Raw genomic sequence first — 23,312 nt, forward strand, 5'->3', positions numbered from 1 at the left:
ACTGAAAGGTATATTAGAAAGTCTTTGTTAGCAACTAATCTGTTATTGTACTTAAGAAATATGAATAGCCATGCAACTTTTCTTAAAAATATCAATAACGCAAGTCATCAGTTCCTTCCTCCCCACCACATATTTGCTTTGTGACCTTGGTCAAGTTACTTTACTTCTCTGAACCTTAGTTGTCTCATCTCCTCAGTAAGTTATTATTATGAAATGGTGTATGCAAAGTAGCCAGTATAGTCCCTGGAATGTACGGCTCAATACATGTTGGCTATTTGTACTTTACCATTTAAACTATACAAAACATCCTCTTTAAGTGAATTTCTGCTGTAGGAATTTCTACAAAATGCCCAGATTACAGACATAACTATGTGCTACTGGGATATTTCATTGTACTGAAGTCAGAGAGGAGGACAGTGAATGGGACCTAAATTTAATGTGTGCTCTTTGAAATGATGTGTGAAATTATATGAAATGATTGTCCTTTTTTAGAAAGTAGTTTCTTGGGCGCCTGGGTGGCTCAGTGGGTTAAGCCGCTGCCTTCGGCTCAGGTCATGATCTCAGGGTCCTGGGATTGAGTCCCGCATCAGGCTCTCTGCTCAGCGGGGAGCCTGCTTCCCTCTCTCTCTCTCTCTCTGCCTGCCTCTCTGTCTACTTGTGATCTCTCTCTGTCGAATAAATAAATAAAATCTCTTAAAAAAAAAAAAAAAAAAAAAAGAAAGTAGTTTCTTGCAGTAATTGTATGGCTAAATAAAATAATAGGAGCAGAATCTTCCTTGTAGTAGACAGAATTCTTAAGTGTGTGTCTTTTTCCCCCTGAGCATGATTTTTTTCCCTATAGAAACCACTCCTCAAAGGTATAATAGAAATTAACACATAAAGTAATCCAGTATTAAGCAATTATGTTATTTTGGGGAATGCATCTATTTAATATATGAGATATGGTCAGTATCTACAGTGGAATTTCTTTTAAATGTAGGATTTTGGTAGTTTCAGATTGTGTAATTTTTAAAAAATATTTGAGAGAGAGAGAAACAGAGAAAGAGAGAGAGAAGGAGAGCAGGAGCTGGGGGAGGGCTGAGAGGGAGAGAGAGAATCCTCAAGAAGACTCTCTGCTAAGCCTGGAGCCAATGTGGGCCTTGATCCCAGGACCCTGAGATCATGACCTGAGCTGAAATCAAGAGTCAGATGCTTAACCAACTGAGCCACTCAGGTGCCCCCAGATTGTGCAATTTTGAATAAGACTCAGTGATACCTTTTGATGCTCTTGAAACTACTCATGAAGGCTTACCTTTGCCATCATTGTCCAAATCCAGATAAGATTTGACCAATAGCACATCAAAATCCATGTAATAGAAAGCCATTTTAATACAGTTCTAACACTTTTTGCAATTATGAATCTACAAATCCATTTATATGATATATAAATAGTGTATCATAACCCAATTTTATAACAGTGAAGCCCATTACTGAATATAAAGTATTGCTCTTCTTCACAAGGCTGTAATACAGAAGTGTAAATTGCTTTATATTCTTCTGGTGAATGTAAAGTATTGCTCATGTGCCCCATAATACATGTTTTACATTCCAAAAATTGCTTTATAATTGGCCAATAAGTTTGATATAGTGCCTTTAACTCAGAAGAGGAACAAATGTGTTCCATCATCTTTTCAGAATACTTTTGTATTTTGAACACTTTTTAAAAGGTGATTGTTAAAAATATACAGAAGCTAATGAATTAATTCGTTCTTATCAATAAGTGATGTACTGTAATGTAGTCATGTTTTATTTATTTTCTTGGTTGAAAACCATTAAGATAATCAAATAAGTTCTTGTTAAAATCAATATGTTGAAATCACTATTTCCATCTTCATAATGAGCAATGTATCTAAATGGGGAAAGTTGACATTTACCAATATGGGAGAATTTGTATTTAAAATGAACCAGCAACAACTACAAACAACTTGAGAGAGCTTTTTCGATCTTAACATTTTGATGAAGTGATAATATCAATCTAGATGAAGAAATGTCATTTCCAAAATAGATGGATTTGATATCAAAAATGTATTTTATCAACGATAGCAGAGTGCAATAGCAGAATGATTGGAAAAATAGATAACATATGTAGCTCCATACGGCTTTTTCTGTCCAGACACTTCATATCCTGATAAACATTGTGTTATCTTGTTTATTGCCAGATCAACTGGGACATTCTTCTACACCTCATCTGAGATGAATATACATTTGGATGATCTTTTGGCCAGAGTTCTTTAAAAAGAAAACTGTTAATCAAAAATTTTTAATTCTTTCTCAGAATTAGTAGTCAAAGGGGAAAGTCACTATTTGCCAGATGATTAGCAATTTTGCCAGCATTAGCTTTCCAATTGATTAAGGAGAGAAATAGTGAGTTACTTTTATTTTATGTACTATTTGCCTTGTTCAATTTCATGACTATTGATTTGTTCAGATTAATTTGAAATATTAACATTGTAGGTGGTGAACAGAACAGGGACTCTGCTTTGTTAATGAGTCAGTGTCTACCTGACTAGGGTAGTCTTCATTTGGGATTCCAAATCAGAAACAGGAGGAAATTCAAATTCATTTAGCTCCATTTGTATGCTTGACACTGTGCTAGGGTCTTTAACATAAAATACTTAATTAATCCTCATGACAACCTTAGTTGTTGATCATGATCTCCGTATTTTACATATGAAGGAACTCATTACTACCTTATCCTTGTCTCTTTTCCACTAAATCTTAAACTCACCAATCCTCCCTGCCCCCAAGATGCACAGGAGGAGCTAAATAAATGTTTCTAGAAAAAATGATTTCTGTTTGGTGATGTTTAGATAAATACTAGCACGTTTTATTGAAAAGGCTCATCCTGTTTTCCCCCATTATGCAGCCAGGGGCAGCTTCATTTGGTAAATAATTTTGACTGAGAGCTGAATGGTTGCAAGAGGCTGTAATGCCATAGCCAAGATCATTTTTGTCAGTGTAAGTTACACCATGCTTTACTGCTTTCCTCAGGAAGCAGCTCAGCAGCCTAGGATTAAAGTTAAAGAGGGCACAAAGGAGCTTATCATTTCGTTTGGCTCATTAGGTAATAATAAGATGCCATTTCTAATTAATGCAGGAAGCAGAATAGACTACTACATTTTAGCCATTAAAGATTGCATTTAGGCCAACTCAAATTATTTCATGACCCTAAGCAAACATTACTGATAATAAAGAGGAAATTGACATTCCCCTAAGGGATTTCCAATCATTCCTAATCACATCAGTGCCCTGGCATGTGGCCTATTACTCTAATTCCTCCCCTCAACTCCCCACCCCAGCCCACCTCCTTTGGCCATTCCCACTCCACAGAACAGGGCAGGAGATGTCGCCAGTCCCCTAGAGAAGATAAGACCTCTGCTCAGTTTCTTTTCTGTGGTTTCAGTACATGATGCTGTACTGTACTGTCCCAGTTCGGGGTTCCCAGCCATTTAGTCTCATCCCCCTCACCCCCCCTGGGCCAGACATTTGCCCAGGAGGCCCGTTCTGACATTTGAAAACATGCCCTCAGTTGTAAACTTCTTTTCCTTCATTTTTTCTTTGAAGATTAGCACACCAAGGTGGCTCTTTCTTTTAACTCTGAGCCTCTGATAGAAGATAAGTGATTCATCTTCCTCCAGCTCTGTACACCCTTAGCTTTAAATGGATAATGAGATGAAAGCCTGAAGATGCACAGCGAAGGTTACTCTGCAGCCACAGATAGTGTCAGGTTCAGCCAGAGAATTCTATTATTTGTTTAAATTACTTGTTTTGAAATAGAAAAAGAAAATAGTTTTCTTAGGTTACATTATGGTCTTATTATTAAAAGAAAAAATGGTTCAGAGGCTGTAGTGTCTCAGTGCTTTACTGGCATTGATAAATCACTAGAAGTAAGGAATCTATAATTTTAATTAACATTATATTTTCAGGAATAGGAATGGTAATATTCTAACCTATTCCAAAGCTATTTAAATGTTCTCTGGAAGGCTGAATGAGAACAAAGATCAGAACAAAAAGTGAAGATATTTACTTCCACACTACAAATTGAGTCATTTTGTAATTGGATACTGATATGTTTTTTGTTTTGTTTTGTTTTGAGGATCAAAAACATACAGGAATTTATTTTGAAATTTCTAGCTGGTTTAAGTTTGTCTCTTTTGCTTTTGCCCCAAAAGCAAAATGCAGGAAAGTTACAGAAGAGACATTGAAACAACAAAAATAAAAACCACAAAAAAACCTCTTCCCACAGAATATAAGAAATTCTGCCAAAAAGACACAAGAACTCAGAATTGAGGAAACGTCAGCCTTCCCTCTTTATAAATTCTAATATCAGCAAGAAGGAATAAATAGGAATAAAAAGCAGGGGGACTGATGGGTTTCCTGACACACTGTAGAAAGCATGTCTAATCTCAATGGGGCAGTCTCTGCCAGCTTCAGCTGGTTGTGGTTAGTCCCTTGTATCTAGGCTTTTTTTCTTTAAAATGTGAAATATCTGTATTTTTTAAGGTGGACATCTAATTACAAAAAATGGTCTACACATTTTGTAGGCAAAGTGTATCTGTGAAGGGTAGAAACCACTTACGAGATGGCCATTGGCAAGCTCTGGTCTAGACAGGCATGCATGCAAATAAACCACAAGGCAAATATTAGGTAGAGAAGTGGACCACACTAGCTTCAAATGACTCCAGAATGGAAAGAAAAGATGTTGTGTATGTGCTGTGGAAGTCATCCCACAAGAGGTGATGATTGTGCTGAATTGAAGAATTTCTGGTTAGCCAGAAAATTGGAGGAGGTGACTGAAACAAAGACTTAGTGAATTTGGTTTTGCTAAATATGAAAGGGAGGGCAAGAGCAGGTAAGAACAGAAAAGAGGACAAGATGCCAAACAGTGTCACATGACATACTGAGAAAACCGAGTTCTTCTCACTGTCACAGGGATAGTGAGCGTAGAGGACAGATAGGCAGATTTCTATTCTAGAGAGATTGTCCTGTTAGTAGACTGGAGGAGGACTGAAGGGAATGAGACTAGAGGTCTAGAGCCTATTTAAGAGACAATGGCAGTGAGGATGGAAATCATGAAGAGACTGAAATCGATTTGTAAACTAGAAAGCATTCTGTTTATGTGTGTGCTTTTCATATATGATATTGCCATTTTTGATTGATATTAAAGTGCACAGTTTTCCACATTTCAACACCTCTGCCATCAAGATGCATTCTTCAATCCATGGGTTGTCATAATTTAGCAAAAGCAGCTTTTCTTTTTCTTTTCTTTTCTTTTTATTTTTAGTGATCATAGCATAATGATGCCTCTTAAAATCGATGGTGTCTTTGATACAATGAAATGGAATAATAGTCATGGACTTTAAACTACTAAGCTGAATTTTAAAGCAGAGAAATAGAATACATTCTAGGAATTAATAATCCCACCTATATATCTGGAAAGGAGCCTTTAAACATTCATTTGCTTTGGTTACCAGCTCTTCCTATTTCCTGAATGTTCATTAGGTCAGGGGAGGTAAATGTATGCCACAGGATCTGGGCAGTAATGTAAATGCACAAAACTGTTAAGGAGACTACAATTCCTCTCTAAAAATCATTTGCTACTTAGGGCATATCAACTACTACTAGACGCAATTTAAAAATTACTGTTGCCAGATTCAAAAGAAGCTAGAAATCTGATTTCTTTTTTTTTTTTTAATGAAATCCCTCAGTATTTGTATGTTGGCAAGACATTCAACATTTTTTAAAACCCGATGCAGGTCAAACATCTATGTGTCAGATAAGCTCCTAGTCTTGCCCCGGCTAAGCTGCTTGTGGAAGGAGTGATTGTGTTGATTTCTAACCCTTATAGTTTCATAATGTTAAATGGTAGATGTTGCTAAAATGCCAGTGACAAGACTAAGTCACAGCTGGGAGAGATGAAATCTCTTCCTCATCTGTAGCTACCATCTGGTACAGCTCCCAGCCACATGAATCCTTTAGAACAGTCTAAAGGCCTGTGATCTAAAATGTGTTATTTTGTCCAGAAGTATGTTTGTTTGATCATCTATTCAACAGGAAAAAATCTTGGCCACAGTGTTTTGACATAATAAAATTATTTCTCATGCCTCAAAATTCCTTTCTTCTTCAGAAATGATAACAGAAGCTACTGATGTTTGAAAGTTTCCTGGAATGCCAAAGGGAATTTCTTAACTCTGCTTGTATAGATATATCATTCACTAATCTCCTTCGTTCACAAGATTTGCCAGCATTTGAAATGTACTATTAATAAATGCATAAAGAATGAATATATTGTTTTTCTTTTTTGAAACAGTAATGTCTAATTCAAACTTGATGAATAAATTAAAAATTAAGACTGTAAGGGAGGAGTTCTGCTCTGGCAGTGATGGAGTAAGAGGAACTACATGTACACTTCCATAAATTACCTGGACATAATGCATGGCACAATTGTTTTTAGGCACTAAACAATGAGCCATATAGGACTTTGGTTCCTGAGAGAAGGGAAACACAAGGTGAGTACCACATTCACCATGGTTCTCTAACTGGGGATAATATATGGTGAGGTTTACTGAGAGTAAGCAGGAGCAACAGAGCTATCAAAGGAAAGATAGGCATGTGCTGTTAGAAGACATTGGATCTATGGCCAAGCCAAGGTGGAGAGATTCACTGAGCACCCCAAATATTTGCTTGAAATCTCAACAAGGTGATACCTTGGGAGTATAGGCCATACCCCTAGAGCAAGGACCATGACATTGGACCAAGAACAAAAATCAAATAGATTTGCTCTAACAACAAATAAAACCAAACTGGACAGGATCAAAAAGATTTGTCCACAGTTCAACTGCCTATCATTGCAAAAGGCAGCTCTTCTTAAAAAAGAAGATAATATAGGGTTATCCGAGTGGTTCAGTTGGTTAAGCATCTGACTCTTGATTTTGCTCAGATCATGATCTTGGGGTTATGAGATAGAGCCCCACGTTGGGCTCCATGCTTGGCACAGAGTCTGCTTGAGATTCTCTCTTTCCCTCTCCCTCTGCCCCTGGCCCCATTCATGTGCTCTCTCTCTTTCTCTAACTCAAAAAAAAAAAATAAATCTTTTTAAAAGAGAAGATAATATAATCTAAACTCCCTAGTGTGTATCATTTAAAAATGCATATCACACTAGAATAAAAACAAAAACAAAAACAAAAAAAAAAAACTAGACATTTAAAGAAGAAGGAATATGAATCTGTAATTGAGGAGGGAAAAAAGCAGTTAATAACACAGATTTTTGGAGATGAGCCAGATGTTGAAATAAGCAGATGAGAAGTATAAAACAGCTATGGTACAAACCTTCAGGAACATGAAATGAAATAGGTGCATGAAGAGTAAACATATAGAACATCTCATCACAGAAATGGAAACTATTAAAAAAAAGGCAAATGGAAATTTTGGAATTGAAAAGTACATTATATCAAATTAAAAATTCATAGGCTTAAGACTGGATTAGAGGCCACAGAAGAAAGGATCCGTGAACTTGAGGACAGATCAATCAAAATGATCCAATTTGAAGAATAGAAAAACAATTGGTAAAAAAGAATAGAATTACAGAGGTAATTTGTGAGATAATATCAAGAAGGCTACTATACATGCAATATGGAGAGAAAGAATTGGACAGAAAAAAGCTTAGAGAAACAATAGGTGAACATTTTCCAAATTTGGTAAAGAACATTGCAGATTCAGGAAGCTTATTGAGCAGCAAGCATAATAAATGAAAACAAAACCTAGGCACATAGCCAAAAGCCAGAAAACAAAGGTAAAGATAAAATCTTTAAAGCAACCAAAGATGACAGTATATATAGAGAATAATGGTATAAAGCATGGCTAATACCTCATCAGAAAAAAATGGAAGTTAGAAGATAGTGGAGCATGTGGCGCCTGCGTGGCTCAGTTGGTTAAGCATCTGACCCTTGTGCACTCTCTCTCCCTCTCCCTCAAAATAAATAAAGTCTTTAAAAAAAATAGTGGAACACTTTTAAAGTCCTCAAAGAAAACAAAACCAAACCTGCCAGCCAGAATTCTACATCTGGTGAAAAAAACTCTCAAAATGACAGTAAAATAAAGACACTTTAAAATAAGCGAACGCTGTGCAAATCTATTATCAGCACACACAAGCCACAAGTAATCCTAAAGAAAGTTCCTTGACTGAAGGAAAATAATGCCAGATGGAAATTCAGATTTATAGGAAGAAATGAAAAACATTGGAAATAGGAGAATGTGGGCAATGTAAAAGACTCGTTTTCATTCTTTAATATCTTTTAAAACAGCTAAACATTTGAAGCAAATAAAATCATTGTAGAAATAGCATGTATCACAACAGTAGCCCAAAGGATAGAGAAGGAAGGGAAGGGGGTAAATGGAGCTATTGTGTTGAGATTTTTATATTTTATAGTAATTAAGCAGACTTATGAGCAGACTATGATAAGTTAAGGATTATATACTGGAATCCTGAGAACAACCATTAAAAAAACAATGAAGTATACGCTAAAGACCAAAAGAAATATAAAGTTTAATACTGGAAATACTAAAATACTAAATCCAAAAGATGGAGGAAAAGTAGAGAAAAAAATAACAAAGAACAAATGAAACAAATAACAATATGGATGACTTAAACCCAATCATATCATTAAGAATATTTATTGTAAATGAATTACTCGAATTAAAAGACAAAAAACAAAGAATCTAATTTAAAAATGCACAAAGGAACCAAGTAGACATTTTTCCAAAGAAGACATCGAGATGGCTGACCAGTACATGAAAAAATGCTCAACATCACTAATCATCTAGGAAATGCAAATCAAAACCTTGATGTGGGGCGCCTGGGTGGCTCAGTGGGTTAAGCCTCTGCCTTCGGCTCAGGTCATGATCTCAGGGTCCTGGGATCGAGTCCCGCATCGGGCTCTCTGCTAGGCAGGGAGCCTGCTTCCTCCTCTCTCTCTCTCTCTGCCTGCCTCTCTGCTTACTTGTGATCTCTGTCTGTCAAATGAATAAATAAATTCTTTAAAAAAAAAAAACCTTGATGTGACATCACTTCACACCTGTTAGAATTGCTATCATCAGGAAGGTAAAAGATAAGTGTTGGCAAGGATGCGGAGGAAAGGGAACCCTCACGCACTGTTGGTGGGAATTTAAATTGGTGTAGCAACTGTGAAAACAGTATGAGGTTCCTTGGAAAGTTAAAAATAGAATTACCATATGGTCCAGCAATCCCACTTATAGGTATATATACAAAGGAAACAAAACTAGGATCTTGAAGAGATAATCTGCACTCCATTCTTCACTGCAGCATTATTCACAGTCCCCAAGATATGGAAATAAGCTAAGTGTCCATCGACAGATGAATGGATAAAGATGTTTATTTATTTATTTACTTACTTATTAGATATGAAAAAGAGGGACATCCTGCCAGTTGCAACAACATTGATGGACCTTGTGGGCATTACATGAAGTGAAATAAATCAGGCAGAGAAAGATACATGCTGTATATATCATTGAGAAGTAGAATCTAAAAAAACTAAACTGCTAGAACAGAAAGCAGAAGGGTGGTTGTCGGAGGCTGGGGTATGGGGGAAATGGGGAGATATTGGCCAGAGGTACAACCTTCCAGTTATAAGATGAGTGAATTCTGAGGACCTAATGTATTGCATGGTGATTATATTTAACAATATTATATGCTTGAAAGTTGCAAAGAGAGTAAATCTTAAGTATTCTCTCCACAGAAAAGAAATGGCAATTATGTCAGGTGATGGAAGTGTTAAACTAACCCTAGTGTAGTAATCATTTCACAATATGTAAGTGTATCAGATCAACATGTTGTACAGCTTAAAATTACACAATGTTATGTCAATTATATTTCGATATATTGGAGAAAATACATATGACCAATAGTACATAGAAACAATAGTACTTATTAAGCTTCCGTGAAGGTATGACGGTTGGATTAGATGGATACATATAAATATATTATAGTAGATATATTACAGTAGATGATGTGAAATAGAAGGGAATGGGTCTGGGAATGGAGGAGAAAGGTGAAAAAGCAAAGAGCCAAATCTGTCTTCAGAATGTATGGTAGCATGAAATGGTTGACTGGAAATTCAGAGAAAAGAAAAATAGTCTTCATAAGGCATGTAGTTAATTGATTCTAATGGCTAACATATGAGGCAGTAAATATTTTAAACCAAACAAAGGGAAGGACTGATGAGAGTGTTAAGACCTTTTATGTCAACAGTATTTATTGTTACATTACTTTTTTTTTTTTTTGACAGACAGAGATCACAAGTAGGCAGAGAGGCAGGCGAGAGAGGAGGAAGCAGGTTCCCCAGAGAGCAGAGAGCCCTATGTGGGGCTTGATTCCAGAACCCTGAGATCATGACCTGAGCCGAAGACAGAGGCTTTAACCCACTGAGCCACCCAGGCGCCCCGTTACATTACTTTTTGATTGAGAACAAATATATAAGGCAATGTGATAATTTGAAGCTGGTTTTTGTTTGCTTTGAACTTGAATTTGAATTCCAAAGCCACTTAAGCTTTTACTTTCTCTTTGGGCAGGGGCTTTGTTAAATTTTTGAAACTAAAGGAGTCATATTTAAGCCAGTCATTGCAAAAATGCAGGACTAGGAATGAAGTCACAGCTAGGTGCTGTCAGGCAACTGAAAGAAATTGTTAACTAAGGTAGCAGGGCTATGAGAAACTGGAGGCTCCCCATGTAGAGAGTGTAATCGTTCATGGTTCGAAGAGTTAAGCACTTGCCAGTGTAGATCTTGAAGAAGGAAGTATATCAGTCAGGAATTAGACATGGAAGAGTGGGTATAGAGCAAGCGGAAATCAGGGCCAAACAAGTGAGAATCTGTCAGGGAAAGTTTTGAGTCCATATAAGGCCCCACGTATTAAGCCGGGTTATGACCCTGATGACTGAGGTGGTGTGTTTGCCCTTGCTCTCTGCAGGATTCAATGAACAGGGAAAGGAGAGCATAGTTATGGATAGACTGAAATTCTGAACCCAACCTTATTAAAACCTTGGCCTTGAGCACCTCTTGAAATCTGAGGTTTACTGTCACCCCTTGACATGAAATTTTTGAGATTTATTTTAGGACTGTAAAATTTAACTGACTTGGAAAACCTCCAGGTCTAATAACAACTTTCTAAATTCTAAAGGTTAGCCATTCTTCAAGATGTAGATTGAAAATGCCAAATCAGTAATTAAATCATTTCAGCAGTTTTTCCTGTTCTTTGTTGGTTTAAGGTTCAGATTTGATTTTGGTCTTTGGTCACCAAAGAACATCTTGAAACACTTAAGTCTTGAAGAGCACTGAGGAGTTGCAGCTGGCAGGAAGGGAGAATGAAACAATGAAAAACTGTCACTGGAATGGGGCAAGATGTGTGCTGACATTAAACATTTAGAGACTTTTATTTTTTTCAGGCTCCTGTTCCTGAATATGACTCTTTCACCCACCAAGAAGAACCAATTTTGAGGTTATAGCCAGTCTTCCTTAACAATTCGTCTAATCTAAAAAAAAAAAAAAAAAAAAAAAAAAAGAATAGTCTTTTTAAATAATAGCAAGTCAATCATGTAGAAGAAATACAATGACATATAGAGTTGTGCACATTGTGTTTTCAGCATATGATTGACAGTTCTTATAAATCACAGCCTTGTTCTTAAACCTTACTGTAATGAGCATTAGGAGGATCTTTCCTGCAAGCACATACACATATTGAAAATAAAAAAGTTCTAAAAATTGGGTGCAAAAAAAACCAATAAAAACCAAAACAAGAAATAATTGCATTGAAATGTTTGAAAATGATTAATATTTTGACGTAACTCTATTCTTTAACCAAGCTCCTTCAATGTTAGAGAAAGATAAGATTCTTTGGTTCTGGGGGTGCCTGGGTGGCTCAGTGGGTTAAAGCCTCTGCCTTCGGCTCAGGTCATGATCTCAGGGTCCTGGAATTGAGCCCCGCATCGGGCTCTCTGCTCGGTGGGGAGACTGCTTCCTCCTCTCTCTGCCTGCCTTTCTGCCTACTTGTGATCTCTATCACATAAATGAATAAAATATTAAAAAAAAAAAGATTCTTTGGTTCCATTTCAAGACCCTTCCAATTAACAAAAAAAAAGAAACCACTTTCATAACTTGATGAGGCTTAATATACTTAGCAGAGACAATTTTCCATGGCTATGAAACATATCATTATAGAGACACATCTGGAGCCAAGCAGCAGAGTGGTCAACAGTCCCTCCAGACTTCTGTGTTTTAAGAGATCCTATATCTGAAGTTTTCTCGCATTTCCAAAGAGCAAGTTGTAGGTTTGATGGCAAGTGAAGCCAAGCTCTATTGCTTCAACCCCCAAATCACAAATGTTCCACTAAATCCTCCCCCAGAAAACCAATCAGTGATTGTTAGCCTCTTACTGGGAGAATGCCCTTGATTCTAAATTATCTTAACATTATGCGCTTTCATCCTAATTCCCTAAAACATTAGTGTGAATCCAGTTGATTATTCCTTAAGTGTTAGACATAAGGAGTATGTAAAGATTAATTACAGGATAAAAAGCCCCCCCCCCTTTTTTTTACTAAGTGCTCCTAAATGTAGTAGCAATGGACTCTATACTTGAAGTGTTCTCAGACAAATATATAAATATTATACCTGGAGCTTTTCCCCACATCCGTAAGTTTGACACAACTGGATACCAGTATCAAGTGCTTGTCAACAGCTTTACAGGGGCAGTAATGTGTGTGTGTATTATACATAATAATAATATATATTGTGTTTGTATAGTAGCATATACGTAGGATTATGATTATCATGTACATATAATGTACATGATTTTACGAACACGAGCTCGTAAGTTATATATGTTAGTCTATAAATACGTTTGACTACTTTCTCATCTTTGCAATGTAACAACCTTTTTAACATTTTGCCTTTAACTTTTTTTTTCTTAATAACCAACCATATTAGACGAGGCTAGACCCGAAAAATAATTTTTTCCAAAATATCTGTTAAAGGGGCTTCTGACTGGCTCAGTTGGTGGAGGGTGCAACTCTTGATTTTCAAGGTTGTGACTTTGAGCCCCATGTTGGGTATGCAGATTACTTAAAAATACAATCTTTAGGGGTGGCTGGTGGCTCAGTCGGTTAAACCTTTGACTTCTGATTTCAGCAGAGGTCATGATCTCAGGATCATGAGATCAAGCCCGAGTGGGGCTCTGCGATCAGTGGGGAGTCTGCTGGAGATTCTTTCTTTCCTTTTCCTTTTCCCCTCTACCCCCACTCATGCTCAGGCATTCTCTCTCAAAAAATACTAAATAAAGAAATAGGTAAATAATCTTTTTTAAAAATTCTGTTAAAATGGGGCGCCTGGGTGGCTCAGTGGGTTAAAGCCTCTGCCTTCGGCTCAGGTCATGATCCCAGGGTCCTGGGATCGAGCCCCACATCGGGCTCTCGGCTCCGCAGAGAGCCTGCTTCCTCCTCTCTCTCCCTGCCTGCCTCTCTTGCCTACTTGTAATCTCTCTCTGTCAAATAAATAAATAAAATCTTTTAAAAAAAAAAATTCTGTTAAAGAAAACCAGTATGAAAGTAGAAGTCAAGCTCAGACTCCAGAAGAATATTGATTTTCTTTTTTAACAAAATCATAGCAGAAAAACTCCTAACTAGAATAATTTCTTTATTTCTTGGCCTTTTTAATTAAAGAATATATTGTAAATGGATAGATGTAAGTGACGCTTTCTTTTTTCCAGTTGAGTAACTCCATGAATATAATATCCTCTACTATAATCTCCTTGCTTTCTTTATATCTCAGGAAATTTTATGGTGATTCTGTCTATAATCTATTTTGAAATGTGGATTCAGTATTATTACCAATGTTCTTTGTGTATTAAAAATTTACTGTTAACATGTAAAATAGTTTTTATTTTTACATAAACATACTGAAACATGGTTTCTTTAAGCTTATCATTTAATTTCAGCAAAGAAAATGGGTTATATTTTAGAGAAATTACTGAAATGTTATTTTCACATAAATTTGTTTTGGCTCTTCTATTCTTTTAACTTAATCTTAAAATTCATTCTAAAAAGTCATTCTTAAAATTTTAACTATGTGAGGTGATGGATGCGTTAACTAATCTTATTATAGTAATTATTTTGTAATATGTACATATATCAAATCATTACATTGTATAGCTTAAATTTATACAGTTTTACCTGTCAGTTATAACTCAATAAAGTGGAAAAAATTAAATGATCTGTTCATATTAACAAGTCCATTACTTAGCATATTAAATTGGACTCTCTTAATGGATTCCTCATATACAAAAATACAAAAAAAATTTTTTAATTGTGAGTTATTTATAGCATAAGGTTATCCTGAGATTGATCAGTTAAGAATGTATTTTGTTGTTTTTTTTTTAAAGATTTTATTTATTTATTTGATGGAGAGAGAGAAAGAGAGCACAAGTAGGCAGAGCAGCAGGGAGAGGGAGAGGAGAAGCAGCTTCCCTGCTGAGCAGAGAGCACTTTGTAGGACTTGATCCCAGGATTCTGGGATCATGACCTGAGCCAAAGGCAGACACACTGAGCCACTCAGCCACCCCAAGAATGTATTTTGTTAAAAATTTCTGGAAGGCTTTTGCTAAGACAGTGATGTATAAACCGAAATTATTGATAGGTAATTTAACGTGATAAATTAAGGAATAGAGGATATTTAATCTATTTCTTTTATATGAATTTTTGAGTATATTAATTTTCCAATTGTTACAAAAATGGAAATTAGATCTTTAATTTTCTTCAGTGTTTGCAAATCACTTTCCCTTGTACTTCTCTTCTTTTCTTTTTTTTTTTTCCAAATATCATCAGTTACCATTAAATAAAAATAGACTAAGTTGAATGTTATAGGCTACCTTTTGGTAATATTTTTTAATCTTCCTTTTGAATGATAGGGTTTTCTTGGAAGGGTTCTTCACTGTATTTTTTTTTAATTTAATTTTTTTTAAATTTATTTATTTGACAGACAGAGATCACAAGTAGGCAGAGAGGCAGGCAGAGAGAGAGAAGGGGAAGCAGGCTCCCCGCTGAGCAGAGATCCCGACGCGGGGCTCGATCCCAAGTCCCCGAGATCACGACCCGAGCTGAAGGCAGAGGCCCAATCCACTGAGCCACCCAGGCGCCCCTCTTCGCTGTATTTTTATCACAGTATAATTACATACAGCAAATTTTATTATACATTTCTACCTATTTTAACAAATGTATATAGTTGTGTAAACACACCACAAGCAAAATCTACACGTTTCATTATGCCAAAAAATTCTCCCATACTCATTTGTATTCAGTCCCTCCTTCATCCCTGAGCACTGATCTATTTTCTGTCCTTATAGTCTTGTCTTTGAAATAATGTTCTATAAATGGAGTAACACAGTCTTTTGAACCTGGCTTCTTTCACTTAGGATATTAGAGAACCATCCAAGTTGTGTGTACCCTAGTTCATTCCTTTTTATTTCTGGGTAGTATTCCCCTATATGGATGTGTCACAGATTATTAATCCATTTCTCAGTTGAGGAATGTTGGAGTTGTTTGCAATGTTTGATGATTACTGAGCAACTGCTGTAAAGATTTGTTTTCAAGTTTGTGAGTGAACACAGCTTTCTCTCTTTTTTTATTATGTTAAATTAGCCAGCCTATAGTACTCATTAGTTTTTGACGTAGTGTTCAACAATTCATTAGTTGCATAGAACACCCAGTGCTCATCACAACACATGCCCTCCTTAATACCCATTACCTGGTTACCCCATCCTCCTACCCTCCTCCCTTCTGGAACCCTCAGTTTGGTTGCCAGAGTCCAGAGTCTCTCATGATTTGTCTCCCTCTCTGACTTCTTCCCATTCAGTTTTCCCTCCCTTCTGCTGTGGTCCTTCACGCTATTCCTTGTTTCACATGTGAGTGAAACCATGTGATAATTGTCTTTTTCTGCTTGACTTATTTCACTTAGCATAATCCCCTCCAGTTCCATCCATGTCAATGCAAATGGTGGGTATTCATTCCTTCCCGTGGCTGAGTAATATTTCATTGTGTGTATGGACCACATCTTCTTTATAACATTCATCTGTTGAAGGGCATCTCGGCTCCTTCCACAGTTTGGCTATTGTGGACATTGCTGCTATGATCATTCTTTTCACTACATCTGTAGTGCCCCTTCTTTTCACTATGTCTGTATCTTTGGGGTAAATACCTAGTAGTGCAATTGCTGGGTCGTGAACATAGCTTTCATCTAACTTGGGCAAATAATTTTATAAGAAACTGCCAAACTCTTTTCCAAAGTGGTTGTAACATTTTGCATTCCCTCCAAAAGTGTGTTAGTGTTGCTCTGAATCCTTGCAAGTTCATGATATTCTCTCTCTTTTTCTCTCTTTTCTTTAAGGCATTCCACTAAGTATGGAGTTGTGTATCATGGTAGTTTTAGTTTCATTTCCCTGATGACAAATGACATTGAGCATCTTTCTCTGTGCTTTTTGCCATCGATATATTTTCTTTGGTGAAACATATGTTCAGCTCTTTGGTTCATTTTTAAAATCTGTTATTTTTTATTATTGGGTTTTGAGTTTCTTTGTAATTTTAGATATAAGTGTTTTATGAGATATGTGATTTGTAAAAATTTTCTCCTTGTCATGACTTTCAAAGACTAGACATTCTTAATTTAGATTAAATCCAGTTTATTTGTTTGTTCTTTGATTCATTGTGCTTTTGGTTTTGTATGTAGAAATCATGGCCTAATTGAAGGTCACAAAATTTTCTTCCTTTTTTTTTTTTGGTCAAGTTTTAGAATTCTAGGTTTTATATTTATATCTGTGATTCATTTTGAGAATTTTTTGGTTCAGTGTAAGTTTGGATAAAGGTTTTTGTTTTGTTTTGTATTATAAATTTGTTTGTTTTTTGCATATGGGTATCCAGTTTTTCCAGCACTATTTATAGTTGGAAAGACTGTCCTTTCTTCCACTGAATTGCCTTTTTGCCAACAGACTCTATATGTTTCAGACTATTTCTGCATTCTTTTTTTCATTCCATTCTTTTTCATGTTTGTTCTTTCTCCAACACCACTCTCTTGATTACTGTAGCTCTATATTGTCTGGATGTGGATCTTTTACCTTTGAAGAAAATGTATTTCCTGCTATTTTTCTTTTTTTCTTTTTTTTTTTTTTTGTAGTTTTCTCTTAATATAAATTAGGTTAGCTTAGTTAATAATGTTCATGTCTTCTATCCTTGGTAACAATTTGTCTACTTGTTCTCTCAGTTGCTGGGAGGGTGTGTTGAAGTCTCCAGTTGTATTTGTGGATTTGTCTTTTTCTCCTATCAGTTCTGTAGTTTGGGTTCATGTACTTTGAAGTGCTGTTGTTAAGCACATACAAATTTACATCTGCTATGTCATTCTGGGAAAGTGACCCCTTCATAATTAAGTAATGTCCATCTTTATACCTATCCTGAAGTCTGGTTGGCATGATCTTGATAGATCTATTTCTGTTTCCTTTTCTTTAGTATTTGCATAGTATCTCTTTTCTAGAATTTTATTTTTAACCTGTTTTTGCCTTTATATTTAAATGGGTTTATGTACACAGCAAGTTTGATCTTAGTTTTTCAATCCAATCTGATTATCTCTATTTTTAACTAATGTGTTTATAAGGTTTATATTTAATGTAATTACTAATGTGATTTGATTAAAATTCACCATAGTTTTAGCTGTTTTATTTTTTAGTCTTTTCTTTTGTTTCTTCCTCCCTCACATTTCATTTTTGATTATTCTGTAAAGATAATGCATTGTCAATAGTTTTGCTTTAGATAGTTATCTTTTGAACAACTAAAAATAAAGTTGAATTTTGTGTTTATCTCCATTTATTCCATTTCTAAAACCATATATTTCTTTGTGTGTATGTTATATCTCACCAAAGTTTTAAAAAACGTATTGAAATTTTTCTTCTCTACCAGCACATACACCACCAATTTCTGCCTTCTCCTGACTTTGTTAAAAATGGATTGTGAATGGGCAACTAGGAATATGCTTGATTTTTTAGACTTCTTTTATGCTTACTTAGAATTTTAGAACCACAGGATTGAATATGTCATAAGAGTTCCTTTGGCCTCGTTTTCAAAGTGTGACAGATTTACTTCAACTGATCTTATTTTAAGATTCATCTAAAGTTCCCTTTTTGAGGTTGTAACTTAAGCCTGCTTGGTCTGTGGGCTTCTTTTGCCTCTATTTCATTGCCCTGCTATTGTGTGAGGAGAGAGAACATCAGGACCACACTGTCTGCTTTTCAGTGTTCTCCTTTTAGTAACCTCACACACGTATGAAGACAGTTACTGAGTCCCTTCTTGCCATTCTCCTTTACAGGTAAACAGTCTGTACTTATTTGAGTTTTTTAAACAGAAAGATCTACTTTTCGTCTATATATTCTTAACCATTTCTGTAATATTTTCCCCTGGATATCTCACGTAATTATTTATTTTAAAGATTTTATTTATTTATTTGACAGACAGAGATCACAAGTAGGCAGAGAGGCAGGCAGAGGAGAGGGTTAAGCAGGCTTCCTGCTGAGCAGAGAGCCTGATGTAGGGCTCGATCCCAGGACCCTGGGATCATGACCTGAGCCAAAGGCAGAGGCTTAACCCAGTGAGCCCCCCAGGCACCCCTCATGTAATTATTTTTGTTAGGGCATATATAAATAAATGGTAGCAGTTTTCACCAAGATGAAAGAGCCAGAATCTCTGTGTGGCTAATGTTAACACTGGGAGAATGCCAGGGCACCAAATGAATTGGTGTAAATTCACGGGGTCCCCCTTCCTTTGGCAAGTTTGCTCACTGTCCTGACCCTTACAGCCCAGTGCTGAACTTAAACTCTCTCCCTGAAGCTGTATGGCTAATTTGAAATTGTAATTTCATACCTTTATGAAAGCCCAGGGACTCTGAAATTTGGAGGATGTCACCCAAAAGTAATGTTCACCTGAGGACCCAGGTTATTCCAGAGCCTACTGAATGCAGCACCCCTGGGCATGTCACTTGTATAGGGATGGGCCAGAAGGAAAAGAACAGACTGGAAAACCTAGATTTTTTCTGAGCAAACCATATTCAGTTGTGAAAAAAAAAATACAATTGGGCTGGTCCTGTAGTAGAACTTATAAACACTTGTCAGTTATGAGGGTAACTGCAAGATTTATTTTCAAGCTTTCCCCTTGATTTCATGTCCAGAGCATAACATTTTCTTTTTGTCTTTTTCCCCCCTCAAGGGGTGCTACATCCATTGTGTACAGATGCAAACAGAAGGGGACCCAGAAGCCTTATGCTCTCAAAGTGTTAAAGAAAACAGTAAGTTTATTTCATTATATAACAGCATCTCTAAGGGATCTGTGACCTGGAGAAGCCAGGAGCCCTGATTCACAGGATAAAGAGGCCAGAGAACTGCTGTGTACAGCTAACTCACTTGAATCTTGAGCATGAAAATGCAGCCAGATGAGTTGTTTTCTAGTGGAAACTCCATGACTCTTTGAAAGCGACTGGATCTCAGACTGGATGTGGTTGTGGGGAGAAGTGTGGCAAGGAGAAACCTTTAGAACTGGCAGGTAGACCTGGTATACTTTGTATACTAGTAATGTACATATGTACATATATGTGTACACATGTCCATATATGTGTGTTATGCCCCAGTAATGGGTCCGTGATTAAAGGAGCGAGACTGATAAAAGCGAAGGTCAAGCAAAGCTTTATTTTGCGCCAAGCGTCAAGAATCAAACCGAACGTTCCGGGATGTACCTCTTACAAGAGAGGGCGACCCTTCTCTGTTTCACAGACTAGCTTTTAAGGGCAAAGGCCATGCGGTCGGGCTTGGTCATGCACAGGTGACCAATGAGATTGTATCACACACGGGAAACTCCACAGTGATGCTAGGTGACCAATTGAATTACAATTTACCCTAGTAGACCTTTGAACTGGCCTGTTACACCTTGATTAGGATTGGTGCCAAAAAGGCTACCAAAGGGCAGGGGGCCCATACTCCTTGGTAGCTAGGGAGACAGTATGCAACCCCCCACGGATCGGATGTCTCCACTTGGCCTGACCCACCCTCGTATCTGGGCTTTGTTACCTGGAGCTGGTTTCTGGGACTTGTTTTTAAGTAAGTTCCCTGGGGGAAGGGGAGCAGGGACAGTTTAAGAGTTAAACAACAAGATTTTTGTTTAACCTCAATGGACGCCTCCGGCTAAAATATAAAAATATAAAATAGGTCCTTACAATGTGTACAGATATAGAATCTCCAATCACAGTTTAGTATAGTAGACATGCTTGCTATTTAAAAAAAATACCTAAATGAAACACAAATAGATGTATTTGTGAAAGGAGTCATCAGCTTCTAACTTGATTTTCAAATGTTGGGTTTGCTTCAGTTAAGTGCAAATAGACAAATACTGTTGTTTCTAGGACTGAGCCTGCTCATTTAAGAAGTCTCTATTTGAACAAGAAGGAAGGATTGGGTTTTCATATTGCTTCTTTTTGCCATATGCTCATAGGTGAGCCAAGGGGACAAAGTTACTCTGGCTCATCTCCAATGAGGTACAGCAGGTGAGAGTTCACGATAGAAGTGGCAGCATCTGAAACCAGCATTCATGGTAGTCCCTGTATCCCAGAGAGTGTTTGTCAATGCAGTGCGTGGCTACTCTCTGTCTTGAAAGAGTTTCCCTTTATAAAACCACAAAAACATAACATATTCCTTTGTAGCACATTCTTCCTTTCTCAAATTCTATGTGAACACATATGTGAAATATATATACTTCTGAAAACCCAGCTGTAAAGTATGCTGAGGAGAGAAATATCATAAATCTTGAAATCAAATGATACCTCTTTTAGGCTGAAGGATTTTTTTTTTTCTAATATCACCAATTGTTTATGTATTGTCTGGCCCAGGGAAATTTTAGAAATTTTAGAATCTCATACAATGAAGAGAATAATGGCAGGGTGTTTTCAGTTGAGTAGAAGTAGAATGACATTTTGAAACAATCTGTTAGAATTTAAAGCCAGAGCAAACTAACAAAGACAGTTTAAGTGAAGAATAATAATTTAAATGGCAGTTGCTACTATAAACCCAAAGGGATTTCCTATTTGGTGTAGGCAATGATTTAAGTACTCCAGAATGTAGAGGAATCTTTTGATTGATAAGATTTGGAATTTTCTCTTAAATCAATTTCTTAGAGTCATAACATTTATTTGAACTAAGGATTATTACAATTTTATGAAGTGGAACTTGTAAGTAAATATCTACTTTTTATGAAGATAAGTAAGCATGTTTTAGCAGTGGTCACATAGATGTTTTCGGACTTGATTATATTCTTTCTTGCTGGTTAAAAAAATTGTCAGTAAAATTTGTGAGTGGTTGTTTTGTTTTCATAGTTGAGGAAACTTTGAAAGGGATTAGCTGTACGAATGTGTAGGAGAAGAAACACTCAGAAATGACGTTTGAATGTTCAGAATCCCAAAGGACAGAGAGCTGGTTGAGAAAATACTGGTTTATGTCAAAAATCTTTGGTTGAATTAGAATAAGAGACAGGAGAAGACATTTTGTGAGTTCGTGAGTTATTCACTGGGAAAGTAAAGCTCTGGTTTGCCCTTGCTGTCTTCTCTTCTCCACCTCTGTTTGTGGAAACATCTTCCTCAGAAGACAGGCAGGAAGAAAATGTGGATGGGAACCAAGTGTCAGATGGAGCGGTGGAGCGGTGCTTTAAGGCAGATGTTGTCAAACACAGTCACTGCTGTGCCAAATGGAATGAGAGAAAATCCCCTGGAGAAACCCAAGCTTTGAACATGAATTGGATGGAATCTCCAGCATTGTCTCCTAGAATAAACCATGCACAGAGATGTGTAAATGAGAGAATAGGAGGCAAAACCTCAAAAAGCAATTGCCTCCAGCGCTTCCTTTCTTATAGGTCATGAGGACGGAACTTCCTTCTCTAAATGAAATGAATGAAGCCTAGGAATCGCTTTACAGAAGAAAAGCAATGCAAAGAAAACAAACCATTTTCCTAGTGAATTCAGTTAAAGATCTGCTCTTTCAGGAAAGAGGGGATTATAGAAATGGAATTATTTAATCAGTCTATTTATTAGATTGAGCCACATAAAACTGCCTCTCTTAAATCATTTTTTTTCCTACAAAAATGACAGTTTTTTGTGGTTCAACTAATGACTTTGGGACCACTATATTACTTCACTGGATAATTCCTCTAGTCTTCATTTTATGACTAGACCTAAACCTAAAAAGTCCGAAAGATTGTCTATCTATCCATCTACCTATCATCTATTATCAGCTAACTGTAAGAATTTCCTGAATCTGCTGTAATAAACTACCACAAACTGGGAAGCTTAAAACAATGGAAATTTATTCTCTTAGAGTTCTGAGGCCAGAAGTTTGAAATCAAGGTTTTGGCAGGGTCGATACTTTCTAAGAGTGCTCAAGGAGAACTTGTTCCATGCCTTTCTCCTGCTCCTGGTGACAGAAACTTGCCTTGCAGATGTGTCACTCTAATCTCTGCCTCTGTTGTCATGTGGCCACTTTCTCCCTTTGTGTCTGCATCTCATCTTCCCTCTATACATTGTCTGTGCCCAAATTTTCCTCTTAGAATGACACCATTCCTGTTGGATTAGGGGCAGACCCTACTCTACTATGACTTCATCTTAAATGAACTTATATCCACAACAACTCAATTTCCAAACCAGGTCACTTTTGGAAGTACTGCTGGTTAGGACTTCAATATAATCTTTTTTGGGGGGATAAAATTCTGCCCATAATACTATCTATAAGAAAAGACTTCCGAGATGAATTTCAAAATACGTATTCAATCTGTTATCTGAAGATAAGTGAAACTTATATCATATTCAAGAAAGTTAATAAACCTAAGAAAACTCAATCCAGTTTATAGGTGATTAAATTCACATATGAACACTTTTAAGTCCAAGAAAGATTTCTCATCTCTTTTACAATTATTTGATAACAATAATCCTCTTTCCCAAGATCTGTTTAAATACTTTTTAAAGGCAGTTTGCCCAAATTTTATTTTGTGGCAATATGATGTACCTTTCTATAGCTTAATATTTGGAGAAGGACTTAGTTTACATTGGCAATAAGAGACTTACTCCTAATTCATCACCGAGAATCCGTTAGGCACTTACATGTCTGGGTGATAGACACTGACTCTCATTTATCCACAGGAAGAT

The 23,312-nt window shown here is 36.5% G+C and overlaps 1 protein-coding gene across 1 annotated transcript in view; it reads left to right on the forward strand.

Annotated features, from left to right (window-relative positions):
* Window positions 1–23,312, forward strand: part of LOC111148267 (calcium/calmodulin dependent protein kinase IV) — a 236,810-nt gene that overhangs the window by 108,544 nt on the left and 104,954 nt on the right. The window contains exon 2 of the mRNA XM_022504732.1: window positions 19,343–19,421. Within this exon, the coding sequence (XP_022360440.1) occupies window positions 19,343–19,421 (79 nt within the window). The remainder of the gene's footprint in view (window positions 1–19,342; window positions 19,422–23,312) is intronic.

This window comes from Enhydra lutris, unplaced genomic scaffold, assembly GCF_002288905.1.
Source record: "Enhydra lutris kenyoni isolate GAN:26980312 unplaced genomic scaffold, ASM228890v2 scaffoldscaffold19, whole genome shotgun sequence".
Classification (NCBI taxonomy): Eukaryota; Metazoa; Chordata; class Mammalia; order Carnivora; family Mustelidae; genus Enhydra; species Enhydra lutris.